The 23,134-nt window shown below is 42.3% G+C and overlaps 2 protein-coding genes across 2 annotated transcripts in view; one reads left to right on the forward strand and one right to left on the reverse strand.

The window, feature by feature from the left end:
- LOC131259387 (uncharacterized) overlaps window positions 1-15,144 on the reverse strand; it is a 94,454-nt gene extending 79,310 nt beyond the window's left edge. Inside the window, exons 1-2 of the mRNA XM_058260867.1 lie at window positions 14,717-15,144; window positions 2,067-2,101 (exon numbers count right to left, since the gene is read on the reverse strand). The gene's annotated coding sequence lies outside the window, so the exon portion shown is untranslated. The remainder of the gene's footprint in view (window positions 1-2,066; window positions 2,102-14,716) is intronic.
- On the forward strand, window positions 3,531-4,668 carry LOC131272402 (endochitinase-like). The gene is made up of 3 exons (XM_058274128.1): window positions 3,531-4,052; window positions 4,122-4,304; window positions 4,381-4,668. The coding sequence occupies exons 1-3, from the start codon at window positions 3,531-3,533 to the stop codon at window positions 4,666-4,668; spliced, it is 993 nt and encodes a 330-aa protein (XP_058130111.1).
- Window positions 15,145-23,134: the final 7,990 nt, after the last annotated feature.

The following is a 23,134-nucleotide window of genomic DNA, read 5'->3' on the forward strand; positions in this document are numbered from 1 at the left end:
TGTGAAACCAGTAGGAGCCAATTGATGATCAGTTGATTAACATCATTAGTTAATCAGCAAAGGCTCAACTTCCAACAATCTTCATTGTTAAACGTCATGAACCTGCCATTTTGGTTTTTTACTACTTCATACAATTAAGGGCAGGGGTAGGCAAAGTCCGGCCCGTGGATCAAATAAAGCCGCCCAACTGATTGTATCCCATTGATATGAAAATGTTTCTACACATATAAAATAAAAATCTCACCTCACCACCAAGTACGTTGAAATTATTAAACGAGGTGTTCAAAACCAGGCGGCTTTCTTGAATCCATTTTCTATGATATTTTCCCCACTGATCGTTCTAAAATTCGTCTCGTGAATCTCGTCCAGAATCTGGTAGCAACATAAATTGAGCAAAAGATTAATTTAAAATATAGTTAAAGAAATTAATTGGCTATACAACGAACCAAATTTGTAATATTAAAAAGAACACATGGTAAAAATAGGTATAAGTTGATATTTTCAACATTTTATCTGATTTCACTGTTTAAAAATTATGAAATTATACTCCATTTAACGGGTTTTATATTACTTCTCAAACAATAAACCATCGCTTTAGGTATACGGGCCGCCCTCTCGGGTTTTCTCTCTACATCTAGCCCTTTTCAGGAAACCCCACACAACACATATGCATGTAAATCGAATATCAACTTGAAATAATCGTACTTCTATGCAATATGATTGAATCGTAAATGATGCTAAAATAATGCCTATACGTACAAAAGTGGAGGCGCTAACCGTACATTGTTCAAAATGTATATGTTTAGTCGTATATTTTCTAAGTCGGCATCATATACGACTTACGATATACATCAGCCGGACATTGCTCGTTTATCTATACGTATGCATAAAGAAAATCGTATTACATTCTTAATCGGCATCATATGGAACAAAGAATATACATTGCTCGTACATTGTCTATGCTTACTGCGATTCCGATTCGAAAAATACTAATATGTGATTCAATTTCTTCAACTTAATACGACTTCGTGTTGTGTGGGACGTATGCCGACCCCTGATCTATGGCACCAGAGAAGTTCATGAAGCGAGCAAAAGCTTCCCCTGTTAGTCTAACTCTGCATTATTCATTGTAACGAATATTCAAGTAAGATTCTTGTTCATCTTATCCACACTGCTAAAGAATTCTAGGAGCAATGGAATTAATATTAATGGTGTTTTAATTTGGGTTGCTGTTTCGCTAATGGGGTTTTTTTCTACGGAACAGAAGGTAAGCTGTAACAATGGTTTATGCACACTCTTCAAAATTGAGAGCGAACGGATATGAAGGAGCACAAAATTGAAAACAGATTCGCGGAATTTTGACACGTTTATCTTCGATAATGTGAAGACTGTTCACAACATCTATTACGCCCTGCAGTCAACCGTAATCCAGTTGGACAAAAAACGCTTTTTTGTTTACCGAAACCAACTGCTTCTTTCATCCTAAACTTTTTACATCGCAGAGCAGTATTCTCGGTGCCTTGTTAAAGAATAGGCCAAGTTAAATATTATTTTACCTCGAGTGAACGCTACGCGACGGAAGTTGAAACAAAAACGAAGGTTCACGGGTATGAAAAATTACGAGGATTAAACCAAAATTTCCATCCACCAATCAGAAATATGATTTTGATTACTCTGGTGGCATGTTCGGTCGCAGCGGACAAGATGGAATGAACGCACAAGAAAATACAATGAATCTCTTACAAACAAGCAACGTTTCATGTTGATGCTTTCAAATTTAGCATCACGTTTTACGTCCTTCAACAAGTAAAGCAGCCTTGCCAAGCGGCGGTCGTCGTTACTGAAGAGACTCTTAAAAGTGCCAAATTAATTACTCACGCCAGGAGGGCTCGGCAGGAGATTTCAGAGTATTAAAAACGGTCGGTTCAAAACGGGAGATTGGTAAAAATTCAGGCTACAAAACGAATACGAGACCCTTATAGGGTAGGCATTCGATGTTTAATTTCTCCTGAAAGAACGGTTGCTCTGTGCCGCCATGTAAATTATACATGTTTAATTTATCATACCTTTTTTGTTATGCAGAGTACCATACTTGAACGAACTGAAAGAAAAAACGATGAAAAATATCAGTAATCGTTTAAAATAAGTTAACGCTAATTCGATTGCTATATAAAAACATCCTCTTCGCAAGTAAAGATGAGTTCAAGAAAAAAACTGCTTGACGCGAAACGAACAAACATGTAGAAAACAGACAAGAACGAATTAGACAAATACGCCTGAAGCGCAAAACAAACGAAATTTAAATATTGAATAATCTTCTCGGAGAACAGATAGGTTTTGATCGGTTTAGGTGGTAAGTTACGTAGTATTTTTTCTGCTGGTAGCTATCAATCAACTTAGCAATCTGTAATAGCGTCAAAAAGGAAGTTTGTCGATATTAAAAGAACCCGTCCCAAACAGTGGGTTTCTCGGCAGAGAACTCTCCGCTCTACCACTAGTTACGTAACATGCAATAAACATCCCATTCAATGATTCGTTTTTGGACCTTATGCGTAAGCCAACGTGGTAAGGCGGAATGACGGAAACTGTGGATATCATCAATGTACGTCGCAAGTTTATCTATCACAGGTTGAAAAGCAGCAGCTCACGTGAAAGGATCAGCAAAGGCAACAAATCCCCTCTCGATGAGAGCACTATCTCATAAGGAATGAATTTCAGGGAAGTTATTTCAGTAAACGCAAACATACCTATTATAAGGTACTTCTACGCCTTCGATCATCATAAGGTTAGTTCCGCTACATAAAAAATATATAGAGTTTAGCCTGTGTTCCTTTCTCGACATTTTGTTGACTTTCCAGCCAATGACAATTTGGACGCCAGATTCACTCCACAAGATACATCGATGATTTGATGAAAGCTCTTTTTGTCTGAAATCAGTTTTGCAATCGATTGGTGATCACATGTTTGGAACAAAAACAGGCAGTTATTTTTAATGAAAACGTCTTTAAACTTTTGCTTCTTGGTTCAAAGAGTCGCGGACGTGGTAGGAAAGTCATCCTCATAAAGAAATTTTTAAACCACTATGTTACACCACCTTAACGTTCTTCCCACATACCGTGAAAAAACCGGTTTGACAATTATACCGGTCCCTTACTTTGCCTCGTCTGCAGACTTGAGAGCTTGCGTCAGTCAGTGGTCACAACATGCTTAGAACGCTAGCACAATGCCGTACCAAGGTGGATACCGGATCGTCTTAGCTCTGTGCATCTTCTCGGAGATAATTTTACTTCCGACGCTGTCGGATGGACTGGAAAAGAAAGTGGTTTGCCGATACGTCCGTCCGAGTATCAGCAAACTTGGTTTGAGGAGGTTTCTGCCGGAAGACATACCGCAGAACCTGTGCTCGCACGTACTTTTCCGGTCGTTGTCGTTCCCCGTGTGGCAAAAAGGAAGCTATCACATTCACGTAAGTGAGAGTTTATTCCCAGCTTGAGTTTAGCAAGGAGATAGACCGTTGCTTCTGGTGTATAATGCAGGACGGTGAAAGGATAGAGCTGCAGAACTTTGGACGAATCATTAAGAGCCAGTCGCCGACCAAGCCCATCGTCGTCACCATCGATGGTTTGGCGGACGGTAGCGAGAGCTTCTCCCTAGCAGCCGATGACCCAGCGCGCAGGAAAGCTTTCGTGTTGGCGGTGATGAGTCTGGTGCGGGAGCTGCCCGTCGACGGTGTTGAGCTCGACTGGGAGTGGCCGGGGCCGCAAGGTGACTTCGGTGGAACCTTCGACGATCGGCAGAACCTTCCAACACTGCTGTTCGATCTAAGAAACGGACTAAAAAGCGTACGGCCCGAGATCAAGCTGTGGTTCTTCGGAGCCGTTTATCCGATATTTTTTCGCACGTCATACCGCGTGGCGGAGATCTGTCGACATGTGGATTATGTGACGCTGTTTACATTTGACATGCGCGACTACGCCGACAAAATCATCGATGTTCCCTCACCGATGCACAATCGATCGTTCGAGTCGGGCACGAGGGCCCGGACCAATGTGGTAAGATTTTCACCAACTGCTCCCATGTGGAGGTTCTCGTTCGGTAACATATCTTTTACCCTCTCGCAGGCAGATGGAACTCAGGGTTGGATTGACAACGGTTGTCCACCGAAAAAACTGATATTGAGTATTGGGCTCGTTGGTCGATCGTTGCAACTCGCTGACCCCCAAAACCACAACATAGCTGATCGTGCACTGGGGCCTGGATTAAAAGGAGATTTCATGGCCGCTGGATATCATCCCTACTTTGAGGTGAGCTTATAGCGCTATCAAACATTCAAAACCACCGTCTATGCCTTTCTATTATTATATCGTTATAAATGAGCAGGTATGCAGACTACTGAGACAACCAGGCTGGAATTTCGGCTACGATTATGAGGGACTCATGCCGTACGCATATCGTAACGACCAATGGCTGAGCTACGAGGATACGCCTTCAGTGCAGTATAAAATGGATCTTATCGAATCGCTTGGACTCGCAGGCGCACTGGTTCACTGCATAAGCTTCGATGACTTTCGTGGTGTCTGTGGCCCAAAGTTTATCCTCACCAACTATATAGCTTACAGGATCAAAAGTATAAAACCTTTGATAACGTTCGCGGTAGAGTGGAGATAGTCACAGAATCAATTAAAGACGCCTACTAAAGTAAAGCCTTTGTTCAAATGGTTTGAAGATTGACGCGTAAAGACAATATCTTGCAATGGAAGGAATAAAAAGAACTGGAAAATATCTCAAACTTGTCCGATATTTATATATTTTGATGTTTTTTTACCCTTGCTGAGAACCGTTGCTGTTTTAAACAGAGCCTCGGATTCCTCCCGCTCTCCCCAACGGAAATGGCATATCACCTTCACTGGCAGCTGTCAAATGTTGACGATCCTTTCCGCTCGGAGACGGAACCACTTCAAAGTTATTTAATTTCTAGACGAATTCCAGCACTTCGTAACCCGCAGCTGGAGTTGTCTGGTTCGCATAACTTCGGTGCCTTCCAACGTTGCTCGGGGCCACCGCACAGAAGTTTCCATAGCGCCGAGCGGAAAAATCCCAGACACTGAGGCGAAGGTAAATATTTTCACGAACCTTTTTACGACGGTACAAATCAAGGTCTTACTTATGCGTTTGGAAGTCAAAGGCCGCCATCCACCGTCTTGCCTCGCTGGACGAGGTCAACCTGGGTCGCTCTTCGGGAAATTTTTGACTCCTCGCTTCCACCCACGCACCATATAAATCGGGCCAAAAAGGTGTGGAAAAATCCCAAAAATTACTTTCTCGCACGTAGAGTACTTTCAATTATTTTTATCATAAACTTCATTACGCACTCTTTTGCCTCCCGGTGGACTGATGTTTCCGCTTTTGAAAAAAGCCGGTTTTTTATTGTTACATAACGAAGGACTATTATGGATTCCATTAAAAGGACATCTTTTTCCTCGGCGCTTTTGGCAATTCTGGTTTCCACTAGACTTTGATTTAGTACTTACGTAGCTCTGTTTGTTTAAAGCTTAAAGAATCATTTTCCTTTAGCCGCACAAACATCGACGACATCGGCTGAAAAATTTAGCTGGTTGAAAATTTCCCGAAGGTTAATAGGTTAATTGATTAAAAGATAAAAATAATCTTCCTTAAGGGCAGCTCTCAGTAGATATCCCTACTATCTCCCAACCTTTCGCCGTGAAAGTGATAGCTATAAGAACTGAATGCTAAAGAAATTTATAGATATTGTCCGCATACCGTCTTAACCAGCATAATTATAAGGAGAAAAATGAAACGTTACCCGAGCGAGCCTTTGAGCAACCACTTTCCTTGCCCTCCCCTTCGGCAATGCGCCTTTTCGTGGAAGTATATTTTCCCAAGAACTTAGGAAACGTGGCAGTTTGGCCTTTGAAATAAAACATAAAAAACATGTCCTTTCGATGACATTGATTTGACTTTCGGTTGGGCGGAAATGGACGATGGAAAATGAGCCGAGAGAAGAAAAAGGAAGAAATTTTCCTTCTCTGTTCACTGTTCGATGCAGATGAAGTATCAAGTTCAATTTTGGTTAATTATAGCCCGGAGGAGTAAAAGTGAAAGAAGTCGATGTTTTCCATCACCTTGGTAAGGCCCTTCGCTTTTCCGCTCCTGCATAACGTTCGACCGATCGATCGACCCCGAAGGAAAAGCTCCGATACGGTGGAGAGCCTTTGAACGTTATAATTTTTCCCTGCATATGTAATACGCCAGCACAGCCGAGGTCGCATTACTAATCAATCGATCCCCTGCGTTCCGATGGGAGGGATTTTAATTTACCCTATTATACCTCGGGCACGGATCGGAACAGGCACCGGTGAGTATAGAAAAAAAAGGAAACTGCCTGGCAAACATTCCCTCCCACAGAACCGAATGCCACCGGGGATTCGTCGCATCATGCGATCAACATCCATTTTGGCTTTTGAATATTTCATCGTGCTCCTGCGTGTCGCCGGGTTGGAGCGTGCTCGAAGGAAAAAGTTTTCCTTTCCATCGGAGTTGAACAGCATTTTTCTACCGTTTCTTGGAGGCAGCGTCTTAACGGCAGGCCGGGAGAAAAGTTTCCCAATTAATAACAGTACCTCGACGTGCAGTTCAAAAGACATACAAAACATGGTTACAGTTAAAGTTAAGGGAAAAAAACGAACGACATGCGTAAAGGACAAAAATCACCTCCTCTACAATGGTAACTTTGCTGCACTTTCTTGTTGGAGGTGAAATTTCCTCGGGATAAAATAATAATAAATTAAGTTGAATGGTTGTTATCCACGAACAAGTAGATGGAATTAACAAAAGGCTAATTGTGGAAAGTTTTACTGCATGTCTCAATCATATTACGTAGACTTTACAAGGTAGTTTCAGATAGACAATGCCGCAGGATAAAATAATCTGTATAGAATAAAAAAGAGGAGTAGAGCTTAATTTTCTTGTGTTTGAAGACAGTTATTTGGCTTCTCGGGACGCTTTTTGAACAAAACGTCAGTTTAATTTTATTCACGATCCTAAATAGTGACACCAGCTTGTTAGCAAATTTAATAACTCAATTACTTGGGAAAAGTCGGATGATTTAATCATTGCATACATAAACACCCAGTGGAATGTCTGCTAAGGAAACCACGTTGAATATAAAAGCAGTAATATGCCGTGCCTTCCATGACGAGGCATAAAATAAACTCAATCTTAGGCACGCTGTGCAAACGTCCCCAAAACAAACACGAAATATAATCTCGGATGACCAGGGGATGTTGATCCACCGCTCGCTTGCGTAACCTAAAACCATGGGTAAACTCTACCCTCTGCGCTGCTCCTTGGCCGATGTAGCTGCCACTTTTTTCTTTCCTAAATTCGTTAGGTTTCTTTTGAGTGAAGAGTATTTTGCTTTTTTTAAATTTAAATAGATAATTTGGGGAAAAATGGTATGTCCAAAGATTTAAATCGAGGAGAGAAATGAATGTGCCATTCACACACACACGCACACATTCAAACATGCCAAGGTCAATGGAACAATTTAGGATTGCCTGGCGAGTATGCCGTACTGAAAAAACAACCACAGAAGCTCGTGAAGCTTCTGTCAGCCATCATCAATCAGGATCGAGAGTAGCGGTGATCCCGGGAAAGGGCCTCATTTTTGCGGTGAGAAAAACGTATCCTCGGTAAGTGGAAAATTTCATCTACACGCCGGGCAGGTAGCAAAAGAAAAATGAACAATCGTTCTTCGCACATACCGTACGTTAGCCAGCGTATCGTGCTCTGGACGTTGGAAAATCCATGTGAATCATTTGTCGACGGTCACCGGTGACTGAGCGAGGGGGACACAGCACGGGAGCGTGTCGTGGAAAACCCACAAACGTGACATTCATCGAGCGAAAAGCTTGTTTTTCGGTTTGCCTTCAGTCATATTTTCAGGAAGCATTTTCCCGCCCAAGGCAATGGCGGGTGGTTACACATGCTTCCGACTCCTGTCTCGCTGCTATTTTCCCAGCTCAGTCACTCGGAAAATACACCGATAATGATCGGTGTCTATTATATAACGTGCACGACTACAAATTGGCCGTGCAGGCGTTGGAAGTCCATGGACAGGATGTTTGATTTAACGAGCGAATTAGGATCATATTTTTCCGGGTGCTCGCGTTATTCAATGTGATAATTTATAGTTCATTAGTATTACCTGAAAATAACGGAGTGAAAGGTAATCGTTTGATGGTCTCAAAGGACAATTAATATTCTCAATTAAAACTTTTGTATCTGATTCAAAGCGCAGTTTCGCAGCATTTCAATAATTTGATTCAACCGCTAAAATATATATTTAGAGTGCGCATAACGTTAAATTTTCCCAACTGCTGTCGAAGCTCATCCAAAATAACCTAAATTTCCCTGGGGAGAAAGTATAAAGGTCAATTTTCCTTAGCGACCCACCATTTGCCCAAAATTAAACATGTATGCGAGGAATGCGTACATTTCCCTTGGGAGTGTTATTGGAAACTAAATAATGAGATGCCGGTTTGAGCTCGGATGTTTGTTTTGTGTGCCATTTTGTGTTGTCCTTGTCACAAATGATCTTATGTTTAAGTAGCTACCATAACAGCCATCGTAAGTTACCGTTAAATAATTTATTTTATTCCCAATATTAAATCACTTTCACACACATTTTCGGCTTGTAGGAACGTGATGGCAAAGTAGATTCACACTGAAGGCATAATGATTATAATGACATAAGTGTTTTCGCTATCGAATCACACTCAAAGCGAAGCTCTTCTATGCTCTTTAAACGTTTTCGCTTCAGGGCCAAAGGAAGTGGTGCTGAAAATTTCCCATGGAAATGGCAGGCAACTGTTCGTTACACGTTCCACAGCCCTGAGTAGACAGAATTTTCTTTCATTAAACGAAAAACGGAGGCTGATTTGGTGCACTCCTCTTTACATCTTCCTCATCTCTGCCTTGTCAGACTTCTAGAAAATGTTATACTCATTTTACCAACACTGGAGACTTAAGGGAGAAGCCTCTTTTTTGCACCAAAAATAATCTGAAAAAAAGCGAACGTAAAGGAAAATAGGAGACGTCATGGGCAATCGCTTCAGGTCTTTTCCAAGTGCTGTTATTCCTGCTGCGACTAATAGAGCATCATGTCCGTTGTTCAATGAGCGCCCCAAAATGTATGAAAAATGTTATATAGCAAGCGAAAAGTAAAAACCCCCAAAAGTACGGATCTATCCGTGCGGGAGCCAAAAATAGGAAGCTTAATAAAATTATAGGATCATGCTCGAGGGGGCGGATGGCTCGTTGGCTCCCCCAATGCTACCGCCAGTAACGAGCTGATGTTTAATGCATTGCTGCCCGACCGCGCTCGACCGTTCCGGTTTTTCACTACCACCTCGAAAAAAACCCAAGAAGTGCTCAGAAAATGTCTCTTCTTGTCGAAACCGAACGATGGTAATGGAAAACGTTCAACAGTATAATGGCGCAAAGGTTTTAGTAAACCGTATGCTTTGCCACGGTTGGTAGTCTAGCTGACTATTGGTAAAGTTAACCATTGCTCCATTTGTGGCACATTCTTCTTCAGGAATTTAGGGAATAATAGAATGAGACAGGCAGGTATCAATTTTAAGACTTTTTTACGAAAGGAAAACAACCTCTTGTATTATTTGCAATTACCTTTTCAATATTGCCTACGAAATATATTCATATTTCGAGGAAAAAGCGAAGAACAAGCTCTATTCTTTCATGAATGCGGATGGTATTTACACCTGCAATATGCTAATTTGTTTGTACCCAACACAGGTTTATCTTTTATCCTTTATCTTTTGTCTTTTACTCTCTATTGATAGTAAACCCAGCCTTAATTACGTTTGATCATTATAGCGGTAACATTTAAAATAACGATCAAAGTTAAACGAACCTATTCAATTTTAGATGGAAACCAGAGTCAAGCTGTGAATAATGAAAATTGTTTTTTAATCTGTATTATAACAAATTTTAATCCGAAATCGTTAGCAGCTTAAGCCTTTATTATCATTTTGCTGTTTTGCTGCAACGGTTTTCCGTTAAGAGGTAAAGCCAATTACGGGGTAAGCCAAACGCTACGAAAAGCAGAACGTTTTGCTTCTGGATGGCGTGTGGGATGGCAACAAAAGGCGAAAAATCATCATCGATCGCCAAATCGAACCACGAAGTGATTCTCTTAATCTCGCCCTAATCTGTATGGAAGGAAAAGCATCCAACGCAGCGCGAGCGATCGGCGGAAGAAGGCGAGTTTACCATAATCATTACGTTATTGATTTTATTACATCTTCCGATACCGGGACCGAGATTTTCCGAACGAGAATACAATCCCGAGCCGGCCCACAAATCTGCCTCGGTTTCGCCCGTTTTCCTTTGCCGGCACCGAGACCGATGCACGTGCGGTGTTGCGGGAAACCATCCCATCGAGTGTGAACTGAAAATGTGAACGCAAAAGAAGCATCTGTAATACATATCATGGTTGGGTGGGACTGGTCTCCTCGCGCTCCTACGACCGACCCCGCTCGTCCTTCGCAAACCCGGACGGAATTATTATAATATAATCAACCGCGGAATGAAGAAAAACACCCCGCAGCTCGCTCGGGTCGAACGAGGCCAGCGTGGAAAATGATTCGAAGTACCAGGCGCACTGGCGGAAAGCGGAACCACCCACTGAAAGGGTGTAGCTTGTGTAACCAAGGGTTATTTGGGCGGAATGGATTCTATATATTTGAAGAGCAACGTTTCGTTATGCCCTTTTTTTGTCATTCTCACGTCGTTCTGGAACAAACGAATCTTTCAATTTAGCTCATTTTCGATTTGATTTTGACGTCTACTGAACGTTGGTGGCATTTCACACATATTTGTTGAAACATTCATTCATTCTATGCCGGCTGGAAGTTGTACTTCAACCCATTTCCGATCGTTTACAGTTTGGTCTGGCAGGCTTAAAGTAAACAGTACTCGCCCTGTCGATAACTTCGATTATCGATTTTACTGACCGCACGTACGGAGCATTTGACAGTTTTCCAGACTTATTTTCAGAGACTGACTCTTCAATGGAATTTATATCGCATGCAGTCATGTTTAAATATTTTCAAAACCCAAAATTTTCGATCACTTCTGTTAATGGACAATTTGTCATTTATCTCTTTTATAGTACCACTGTAAAATATCTCCTAAAATCTTTCACAAAATGTTTACCAAACTATCGTGCAACCCTTTGTTGCGTTTTTCTTAAATCCTGTCGGAACATTCAATTTAGCTTCAAGTTAAACACAAACCATCCTTTCACTTTCCTCTGTGTTTTACGCTTGGAAACTCAAACAAACCTCTAATCGTTTCCAGACAACACCAAGAAAGAAGATCGCTCAGAGTTTTTTTCTTCTTTTTTCTCCTTCCCAGCAGAGGCCCGGTGGCCGGTGGAAACCAATTTGGAAAACTTCCACTTGTTCCGCACAACTTTCCCGAGCTCCGTCTAATTTGGCTCGGTACCAGCGACAACACGTGGCGCCGTGCACCACCTTCAGCTTTATTTTTTCTATTTATTTTTTCACTTTTCATACACTTAACTCTCGCCATTCTTCGAGCGAAATTTCTTTAGTGAATTCACTCACGCAACAAGCGTGAAAAGAGAAAATATTGCCTCGACCGTTGGGAGGCTTCCATTGGCCGGCGCTACCGTTCTTCGGCGTAATTGAAATGGATGTCTCGAAGTGATTAATGCGATTAACATAATTGCAATGAAATAGCTGGTGACTTAATTGTGTGTCCAACACGGATGGAATGTGTGTGTGTGTGTGTGTGTGTTGCCATCAGGGAAGAGGAAGATTATCCTGCTCCCGTAAAACCATCGAGTCGAGCTCGGCAGGCTCCTTCCGGTTCTTATCTAAACGCTCTCCATCACTCGGCGTATCGGGGAAGAAATTTGAATACCGCTCCGTTCCAGCGCGCACTTTCCACGGCTGTCTATCGGGTTCAAAGGAAACGCTCGATCTGGATTATTTCGCGCCAGCAACCGACAAGATCATGTTGATGATTTATGACGCCACCTTGCGCCTACTTTCCCCCCTCCCGCCGGTGAGGTCGATGTTTGGGCGCGGTTTTGCTTGAAATATAAAACCAGGCACCATTCTAGACAAACAAATAGGTACCAACGGGATATTAATTCGATCAGCGTTTCCCGAGTAACGTGCCGGGCGAGACATGTTTCTTGTACGTGCACGTCTGTTTACTTTCAACTATGCTTTGATATCGCATTTTAATGGCTTAACTTTTATTACATGTTAAGTCAGCAATTAAACACCGGGTGTAAATCTTTGAAGAGTCGGAAGCACCGTTCAACCGCGCGGACACATTTCATGGCTTACTTATACATTATTCAGTTCATAACAGTCTGTGTCATTCTCTTGGAATTAGTTGCAGTTGATAAAGCTTCCGCACGGAGTCATTATCAAATATTCAATCAATAATTTCCACTCCGGTGCGGTGCAAGAATTTGCTTTTCCCACGCTGTTCTTTTACACTTTTGTTTCACTTCATGGTGTAATCGGGTGTGTGCATGATAACAGGTTGTACCAGTTTCGAGGTGAGGGAAGGAAAACCTGTTTCTCAAAGTCCACATCGATCGCTTCCGATTCCGGGTCGAGCGTGGAAGCAATCGTATTCGAACGTGCCATCCGGAAACCGCCCGGAATGGGCATCGAAAATTCATAAAGTTGTTGTGCAGTCGCTTCTAATTCCGGTCGCATCTTGTTGCTCAACTGTTGAACACGTTCGGGTCGTTCAGCTGGTTGGCTTTGTACCAACGAGCTTTGCATTGTCATCATGCTGTTCAATTGCTTGTTGCAGCAGGACTGCATTCGCACGGCTCAATTACGTATCGATTTCCGCTACATTTGGAGCAGTATCGTCTGTTTAGGAGAGAGGTTTGTATATTTTGTTCCACTTTCCTTTTTCCTGCCTTATTGTTTTGTGCCACAAAAATCCCAAACATAGAAGACTTTACGGTCTGTATGAGGTGTAGATTGATGAGGTTTTAATAACCAGAATACAATGTAATAACTCAAATGCCATCGATAGGTGTCATTTCAATCGATTACTTTACATGGTGTGATTACTTCCAATAGTTCCGGCACGAAGCCAAGCGTGTGCGGAAAACTCAAAGGTAGCAAGTTTCGCTTTTGCTAAGGAATGATGGAAATCAATTTAATTCCACACGTCCTCGGGACATCGGCACCGCAAGCAGGGCACGATGCAGCCTGTGACCGGAGTAAAGCTTCGGTCCCAGACCAACACAATCACGCCGGGGTGTGCAGCAGTATTCCACTAATCCAATTTGTCACTTTGGCCCGGTGGTGCCGGGCACTGACGTCGACCTGCAACCATAACAACGGCAAACCACCAAGGCTTTATCCAGTTACGGGCGGCAACCGCACCGACGGAATGCCGTGACACAACGCCATCGTTCACTTCCGCGCACAACGGCAAGGATGGCGCAGACACTGATCAGCCTGCCCTGCTTTGGCTCCCGGAGAATCTAGGGGATGGATTGCGTCAGTTCCTCCAGGTTCCGCCGTGGACCACATCGGCGAGCGAGTTATGCAACTGGAAGTTTGCCCGTGCTCACACTCAGCCTACCGCTTTGCCGTCGGCATGTTGTAAGTCGATTCCCATGACCATTATCCTGAGTCCTGTGACAGCCGACAACATGGAGAACGGAATCCCAGAATTAACTCCGCAACAAAGGCTGTCTGCAAGGACACCCTGTACTTCACTTGGCCGTAGAAAAACTCTTGTTCACACACTTATCGATCGTTTCAGGGATAAGACCACAAATGGAGCATAACCTTGCGCAATCGTTGTGCAGCAATTGTACGATCCAAATGTTTTTTTCCAGCGGTTCTTGGAGCATGCAGGTCAAACCATAAAAACAAAATGGACATTCCATCAATGACGAAAGGACGTGTCAGCCGCAAAACCGTAATATCGATGAACTGGAGCAGCAGTAACGTACGGATGAAATGTGAGTAAACGCATGAAACCACACGAGCACTACGGACCGCAACCAATACGATGCTCCAATAATTGCTGCTAATTTAATTTATGGCCGACGGCGCACATACACACCGACCCGCCCGAACTCCTGGGGATCTATTTTTAATGGGCCAGGCTAATGTAACCACAAATACTCACGTCCAGTGAAAATGGATTCAACAAAGCGAGAAAACAAATGAAAACAAGCGCAGGAACTTAAAATGATCATCAACGAATCGATCGCACACTTCCACTTCCGGTTCTTTCACCTTTCAAAGGAGAACGAGAGATATTCTGATTATTTTATCACTTGCATGATCTCCATAGGATATTGATTAACCAAACACTTCAGTCACTCTGGCACGATTTATAGTTTTAAGTTAAATTGTTATAAAACAAATATTTTCGTTTTCCAACATCATGGGATGAGCTAACAGAGAACACAAAAACTGGTAATTGTATTGAAAAACTTTCACAAGCACGTCCAAACCACATTTTTCACATCGAGTAAATTGGTTTTTCAGATCTTACAAAATAACATATTTTTATTTGTAATTAGAAATTAACATGGTTATTATATATCTTTCCTTTGCAATCACTGTAACTTCACGCTAAGGATACTCACTCTTGAAAAACCGTTAAACGGTAGATGATCTTTTCGCGACCTCCACTCACACGTTTTATTTCTTTCCTTTACTTGTCAATGCCAAAATTACACCTTTATAATTAACTTCCTCTTATTTGCAAGGTTTTTATATCACGCCCACATTTGATTGTATTACATTTGCTTCGTTACCGTTACAACACTTCCACTCAGACGCGATCCTGTTCCCGGTCAACCTCCTGTGGTCTCATGCACTGGCAGGGCATTGGAAAGCCCTTCACCCCCACGGAAAAACTACTGTTTCCTCCATCCTACACACGCACACACTTTCGCACACAAACGCCCACGGTTTCATGTACCACTCTGGTGTCCAACTGGCGCACTGATCCCGTCCCGGTTGATCGGGTACCGATTTATCCACATCTGACGCCGGGTTACCAGACGGCATCGAATTTGGCACAGAACTGAGCGAACGATTCCGTCGCGAATCGGTCAGCAGGTCCATCATCGTCGTTGGCGTCTTCGTCATCGGGACTTCCATACTTCCGAATCCGAACTGGCAGCCGAAACCCGAACCGGCGCCGGCGTTTGTGCGCTGTGTGCGCCGACTCACCTGCCGAGGGAAACGATATTTTCCAGCCATGGTTTGAATTTTGAAAATCAGGTGATAATTGATAAAAATATTTATTGAACGAAGAATAAACGTGCTACGATTAAACGAATGAACGAAACGAAAGGAGCGAAGAATAACAAACTTATAGTCTCTGCGTTTCGATCGTTTGATGTTCAAATAGAGAGAAGAATTTCATACGAACTTATTTTCGTATTTTCTGGAGTTCTTCTTTCGCGTTTGGTAAGCCGAATATATTGTGATACTATTTTCCATTCACATTATTCACATTCACAACACTTTTTTTTTAATTTTCTCCTCACACTTTTAAAATACAAGAGTATTAGAGACTTAGTAACTTGCAAACGTATCGTTTTTCAATTCAAATTTCAAGTGGTGAAATTGTGGTGAATTTAGCCGAGGCAACAACCGCACCCTCGAATCGACAGACATTAACGGAAATAACCGTTGAACCGATGGCTGTTTTGAAATGCCGAAATGGAAATTAACATTGTATTAAAATAAACAATAATACGAAGGGGTTGTTGGAGTAAGAAAAACTTAAATATTCTTATTAGCCTTGAAGTGGTTAAATGTTGACAAAAACGTATTTTATTTCGGTATGCCCGAAAGACAAAAACTAAACGGCAAGCATGCGTACAAATGGGGGAATTGCGATTGGTATATCTTCGGTAATCTTCGGGTAGTACTATCATTCAATTGAGAGTATAGCTTGTTTATGATAAACATGATTGCATGTTAAATAGTATCACAATATAGTTGACTTACTAAACGTGATAATTTTGAGGAGATCTCCATCCAAAATGAAAAAAAGCTCGTAACAAATTCTTCACTTGGACGTAAATAACAACCGACATTAAGGCCAATTAGGCAACAGAAAAGTTTTTAATTAAGGCTCCTCGAATTGCTCTCAAACAAGTAATGCTTGCCAATGACCCTTCCTTCACTGAATCTTGACATCCGGTAACCAGTCTCTTGCTTTCGGCACATGTTCATATGAAGACTCGAAAATTATCTTGAGCAGAGAAAAGTTTCCTCATCATCCGGAACACATGCCACTGCAACGGACACTGCAACTCACGTCTCCTGTCTACAGTAACGTCTACTACGACAACAATCCAACTGTCCCACATGCAAGCGGTGCATATTTGGAGATCAACCAAACAGTTTTACGCCAGTGGGCCGGTGGAAACTGGCACGTAACGTCAAGTTTACCGAATTAAATCAAAGCACAACCGAACGAGCCGTCCGGTTTCCTGGCAAAAGTTTCCTTGCTGTAGCATTTGGGTTTTCTGGAATGCGACACCGGAGGGTCGGAAGCTGATGGATGGGATTTATTACACATTATACCCACAACTGCACCTATTACTGGTGAAAATTGCTGTCGGAAGTTTTTGACACTCTGTCCTGAGGGAAAGTTTTCCTTCCATGCACACCCGGAGTGAGTGTAAAACATGGCATCCGTACATGATTGCAAACTTTTCCAATTCTGATTAACTTACGAGTTGTTTCCAAGTGACCAAATGAAGAAAGAAACTTTTACGTGATCATGCAATTTGCCCTCTTTTGACGAGAATAAAAATTCAATTGTTGCAACATTCACAAACGGACTGATCAGGATAATCGTTGCGGTTGTACTCGTATACTTAATGTCACCACATAATCATTGCAAATGAAGTAGAGGATAGAGACGGGTTTTATCGTATTTATTTTATCGTTCTTTATGCAGCTTTTCCTGAACTGTTTCCCATGGTATCAAGTATCCGCCAGAACGTGTAACTATTTTACCCGACCCTTCCCAGAAGGCAGAAAACCACACACCGAGCAGCAGTTTTCCTAGCCGCTTTTCCTGGCGTAACTCCAGCAAAATAACACTCGAACGTTTTGATCAACAGTGACTATTTTGTTGTTTTAGTTTTGGGCATTTGTGTCTATCCTTACAGATTGTAGCCGCGAGGTGTTGCAGCGCTTTTCCACGTTGCTGGCACTTTTCCAACCTAATTCGGCGCGAAAATGAACAAAACGGCCGGGCCACGCAAATTGTTCCCGAGGCACGTTTGGTAAAGTGTGGGCAAAAAATTCCCACTTCTGTTTTACTCGGACAGTCAGCTCTCATACCAACTCGAACATAAAACCGTTTGTGAGGGTAAATGAAAGCTCTTGCGCTGTTTGTTGAAAGCGTCTGCAAACCTAATCGTACAAAACAGTTTTTGTTGTGGTTTTATACTGCACTATCAATTGCACTGAACGGTGCAATGCGCAGGTTGAAATAAAAATAAAAATGATAACATCTTAATTAGTTATTCTCCTGCTTCCCTTTTATCAGCTTTATTATCTTATCAAGTTAGCTAAGCTTTCTAACATTTTTTCCCTACTGATAAAAACTAAAATAATTCGTTAATTGTTAAAGTAAAGCCCCAACTTTCCGGCTGTTTAAACGAACCCTGATCGGGTCAGAAAGTGTCAATCAAGAGATGGCCCAAATGGTGGCAATATAAACATCAATCTTCGGATGCTGTTGTCCACTCGCAAGTAACCAAATTAATTCATGACAGACATCAATCTTTCGTGGCCGAAACCTTTCGATCCAATGGCGGAAGTATTTATTCTTTTCCTTTCACTCACACCAAGGTAATGTTATGTTGACTCCCTGTCATACTCGTTCTTGATAAAATGATTAATTACTTTCATCAAATAAAAAAACGACGACTTTGTGTTGTTTAAAGTGTTTACTGGTAATACAGGTACAAATGTTTGCAAAAAGTATAGTTTATGTATATTAAAAGTGATACTGTTGACATAATGAAAAGTTAAAGTAACAGTTAAAGTAAAATTTATCAGAACAATTTTATAATTTCATCAATTAATTCACATCGATATTGCTGCTACTTTCAATTAAAAACGTTTGTCCATTTCAATGGTAAAAGTGATAGATACACATGTTCAATGATATACCGGTAAAAACGAGCGGACAACCATTGTTCAACATAGGAAGAGCAATTTTGCATTTTTTATTTCTTTCTAGTAGCATCTCGACGTATAAACGAAAAAAGAACAAGTGATCCTGTCTAAATCCACGACGGTTGATAAATGCAGTGCAGGATTGTATGAAAAAGCCCTCGGAACGGGAATTGCCAGGGAGTCCGTGAGTCGGGGATCAGGGACATATTTATGATTCAGTTACTCCGGGCTTGGGCTAGTAGATTGAAGCAACCTTCCGCCCGGAAGGCGGCCCTTAAGGAAACAAAACTGAAACAAACGATCTTCGGATGGGAAGTGCATGAGAGATCCCTGTAAGGATGGCCCGGCAGGAGGGCCAAACCGTAAGATTTATGTAATGTGTGTGGACCATCCCGCGATACCCGACACAGCTCAAGCATGTTTCAGGGTGAACAAAAAGCAAGATTTAAAATACCGACGACCATACTCACCTAAATTCGTCCCCGTTCGGAGGGCGTCCTCACTTTGTGCTCCCATAAATAATGACGCAGGGTTGTAAGTTTCGCGTCCGGTGGAGCTTTTCTGCAGGAAGCTGGGCATGGTCGGGTGCCCAAGACGAACGTCTGTGTGGCCGATCGAGCGACCATGTGCATGTTTTCCCACTGGAGGAAGCTATTTTCTCGCACAGAACCCACTTTCTCCGACGGTGTTAACAAAGTGCAGGGCTTTCAAGGACGATCTACTTTCATCCAATGCATAATTTTACGCCTGTTCAGCTCTGCCACTTGCGCGCGATGAATTTTAAGACACTGGACGGTACTTTTTGTAAGAAAGATTGTTATCGAATTTATTGCCATCTGTTCGATGAAGTTGCGCATCGTACATCATATTAAAATTACTTTTAAGAGATACGCTACCATCATATATTTCTTTTATGATTTGCAATCAAACGCAAGAAATATTATAAAGCAAGAATGGTTTAAGATTCATTCACTCGTTTCGCCTGTTTTCAAATGCAGCATGAAACGCAATAGCAAACTATTTTGAAGTCGCTTTTCCATCTTTCAATCATTGTTTCTACGTGAACCCGGGAAAACAGCAGCCTCTTTCAAAACACTACGAAAACTTTTACTGAAAGGAGGGTATATCGGTCACCGGAAAATGAGTGACAATCTCTCCTATAGCGGAAAACAAAATAGAAAAATCGGGTTTCCATTCCACATTAGCCAGGAAGTTGAGGAAAAGTGTGTGATAGGAAAATAAAATAAAAAAAAATCCCCAAACCACAGCATCGATACTTGATCCACAATCCGTCCATTACTCTTGGCAGTACGCCGGTGGCGCTGACACTGACAGGAGCGACGACACTCTGTCTGGCTAAGACGGAACAGCTCTGCGCCGAGGGCAGCTTTATTTCGAACTCCCATCGGCCAAGTTGGAAAGTTTCAATAAAAGACTCTCCTATTCTCCGCCCCCTCGTTGAAGAAATGATGTTTTTCCTTCCTCATCGGAAATACATCCCCCCCACACACACACATACAGATAAAAACCCTACACCTTGGCGCCCGGCCAAAAGGAATTTTCTGATTCACAAAGTTTCCACTCTTTTCGGCAACTTTTCGTACACCGTACACCAAGGTCCGAGTGAAAAACCGCAAGCGCCAGCTAGCGGAACTTCGATGGTGGTTTGTGGTTGGGAAGAATTTTTACGGCGAGTTTATCCCTTATAGAGGAGTTTAAGTACGTTATTTCTTCCGTACCTGTGCATATGGATTGAATTGTGGGAGAACACAAAGAGAAAAAAGGTTAATGCAATTCTTAGTACCAAGTTGGGTTCATCGTTAAACAAACTTTTGAATATCCTGCGCGATAAACCGGTCACATTTTTCGAGCTGTGGAAATATTTTGGACGATTAAAATTTCACCCCGTTTTCGTCAAATAAACACTCACTTGGAGCTGCCGGCTGCAGTGGAGTGAGATGAATGGAGTATTCTTCGAACTAAGAGCCTTCAAGAATGCAGACAATTCCACCATTTTCGAGTGCTGAAAACTTTCTCCTCATCTTAATCCTTTGCAATAGACTGGGTGGGTGATGGTGACTTTCCGAAAAACCATCACTCCAAAGAGAAACTGAGAATCGCTCGTAAATCACACTTGATCGTCCAACAGTCGCAGCTTCTTGGTGAGCAGAATGAAAAGTTCGAAACAGTCTCATCGTTAAAGATAAAATTAAACCCCACGGAAAGAATGGCTCATCGCCAGTAATTAATTTGTGCTGCTAAGGGTGAGGAACTGCCGGAAGCTTTCAACTGCAAACAAGCATTTGCTTCATGAATATTTATCAAACAGATGAATCATCTGCTTCTATCAAAAAGTGTCTATCGGACTCGCAAGTGCATCGAAGACAATAGAAAGTATATCCTTGATTACATGGCTGCGACTAGAGAGATAGTTACTTTTTGGAAATCTTAGCAAACAAAATACTCTCGCGTTGTGCACCGAATTGTATATGCAGCAGGGATTATAAACATCATCATAAACAAACAAACAAAAATTAGATAACGTATAACAAATGTTAATGATCTTAATATCAAGCACAACTTTGCAATGGCCCTTACCACTTTCTTTGCATCGACCAAGTGCTTATTATTGTGCCAAATATAGATCAAGTGTATCATCAGTTGACAGTTGATCGATTAGCTTCCGGTCGGTCGACGTTCGGATACAAAAATAATCATCTGCATTACCACGTCCTTAAGCGGATGATGGAAATTGTCCACCCTATAAAAATACCTCAATTGCATACCAAAGTCGACAGTCATGCATCGTTCGATGAACCCAGCTGCACCGGGATGCATCATTAAGATTTAATGGTTCCCTCCCCCGAGTAAACGCTTCGTCATTTGACAAACTCCAACATCCTTCCGGTGATCACTAACGAGCAGCCATGCAACCCCGGACGGGGGTTGAAATATTTATTCCCGTTTTTTGTTTATTATTCTTGTTTTTTTTTCGCATTTATTCCATGATGACCATAAAATAGATGCGACAAAAGGTAAAAAACAGTTTTCAATGCTTTGTCTTCTCCTATGTAAGCCTATCGGAAGTTCGATGGAACGTTCGATTTGAATCTTTGCCATGGTGACCAGAATTTTCCGGATGTATTTCAATGCCGATTGTTTTGCCACCACGCTTTTCCAGGTCATGCACGGTCAATGCTTTTTATCGATCGTTCCGGATCCGGTTTTAATTGAGCAAAACTACATCCAGTCCACGGTGGAGGTGTCGGAAAAAATCGAGAGATGTGGTATGATTTTTCCACATGATCGAAATCGGTAGTTGCATGGAGTCATGCCCAAATTTCGATGGGGTGAGCGCAAGGCTACGAAAAGGAACAAAATTCATCAATCTGAATGTGTCGTATTCAGAAGGGGATTTGGGGAAAATGGAATGAATATTGATGAAATGGTAGATTGTGGAGTAAAAACCAAAACATCTCTAGAATCCTTTTAAACAGTAATTTTTCGTATGTTGATTTAAAGGGAAATAAATAAAAATATGAAGAAGCCTAACAAAACATAACATGCAACTAAAATCTAACTACAGCAGACCATGACTCATTTTAATAATTTTTTCCACAGTTCTTTAAGTCGAAATGTGTCATCTTCCAAAACAGTTGCCTCCAAACATTGTTTGTTTTGACAAAACCGTTCCATTCATTTGGGTTTTTATTCGTGCAACCTTCCGTCTTCGTTTTTGTTCCTGATCACGGCTGGTGAGATAATGTATCTCCATATCACAACAACCACCCACGGGATGCAAGCACCAACGCAATTGCTCCCAATCGATGTCCAAGCTCCTTGTCAAGATTGACCAAGATATCGGGGGCCAAAAAAAACCAGCCTTTCCTGCCGTTATCACATAGACGACTGGCGGAACAGGTGATCAGGGTAGTGTTGCAACAATGATAAATATGGTTCAATCGTCCCGAGTGCCCGAGTTCCACGTCGTCAAGTAACACTCAAGATAAGGGGCCGAACAAACGGAATGAAATTTAATGATACCGACGATACGATGAGTTATCTACATGTTTATAACTTCCTCAGCAAAGTCTCAAGTACACACCCCCCTCGATTATCCCTATCCAATAGAGTGTTCATCCTTGGGTTTTTGAATGGTGCACTTGGGGAACGTAAATAGGCCGATCAAAGTTTACCTCCCGGACTTTGGTTTGATCGCAGTACGGAGGAGAGTTCGTCCATGAGTCTGTCCTCGCAAAATACAATGACTCCGAGCATGCTCTTATTGATCGCCAGTTTCTAGTGGTGCCAATAACAACATTCCTATCTTCCGCACAAAACAAGCCTCATCTCCTTACGCAAAATGTTCCCTGTTTTTGATGGACAAGCCGTGTCTGCGTATTGTTTAACTAATTTCGCAAAGCCCAGCAACCGACAAGATTGCGTCAGTGTGCAGTCATGACGAAAAACTGGAGCGAGCCGACGGTGTGTCGATAGGGCATGATTAGCTAGCATCACTCTATCGCCAGTTTGTCAGTGTCGCACGTCAATAGACACTCTATCAAACCACTCGATCATCTGCACTTCCCTAGATGCTTCGGATGCCTTCCGACGCTAAGGCTCGGATGACGCAGTGCGGGACAGATGACGTCGTCGCGACGGAGCCGCCGACCTTGACTGGCATCCAACGCCAGCGAAAGGGAAAGCGATCGCCCATTCGGCGACGATGCTGCTAATTATAGATCGCCATTTCGTTTGACCTCCGTCACCTCGGCTGTGACGCACGGAGGGCTCGACTCATCCGAAGATCTTCCCGGGTGTTTCCTGGCCCGGCTGCGAGCATTTCA

This window comes from Anopheles coustani, chromosome 3 (assembly GCF_943734705.1).
Source record: "Anopheles coustani chromosome 3, idAnoCousDA_361_x.2, whole genome shotgun sequence".
Lineage (NCBI taxonomy): Eukaryota > Metazoa > Arthropoda > Insecta > Diptera > Culicidae > Anopheles > Anopheles coustani.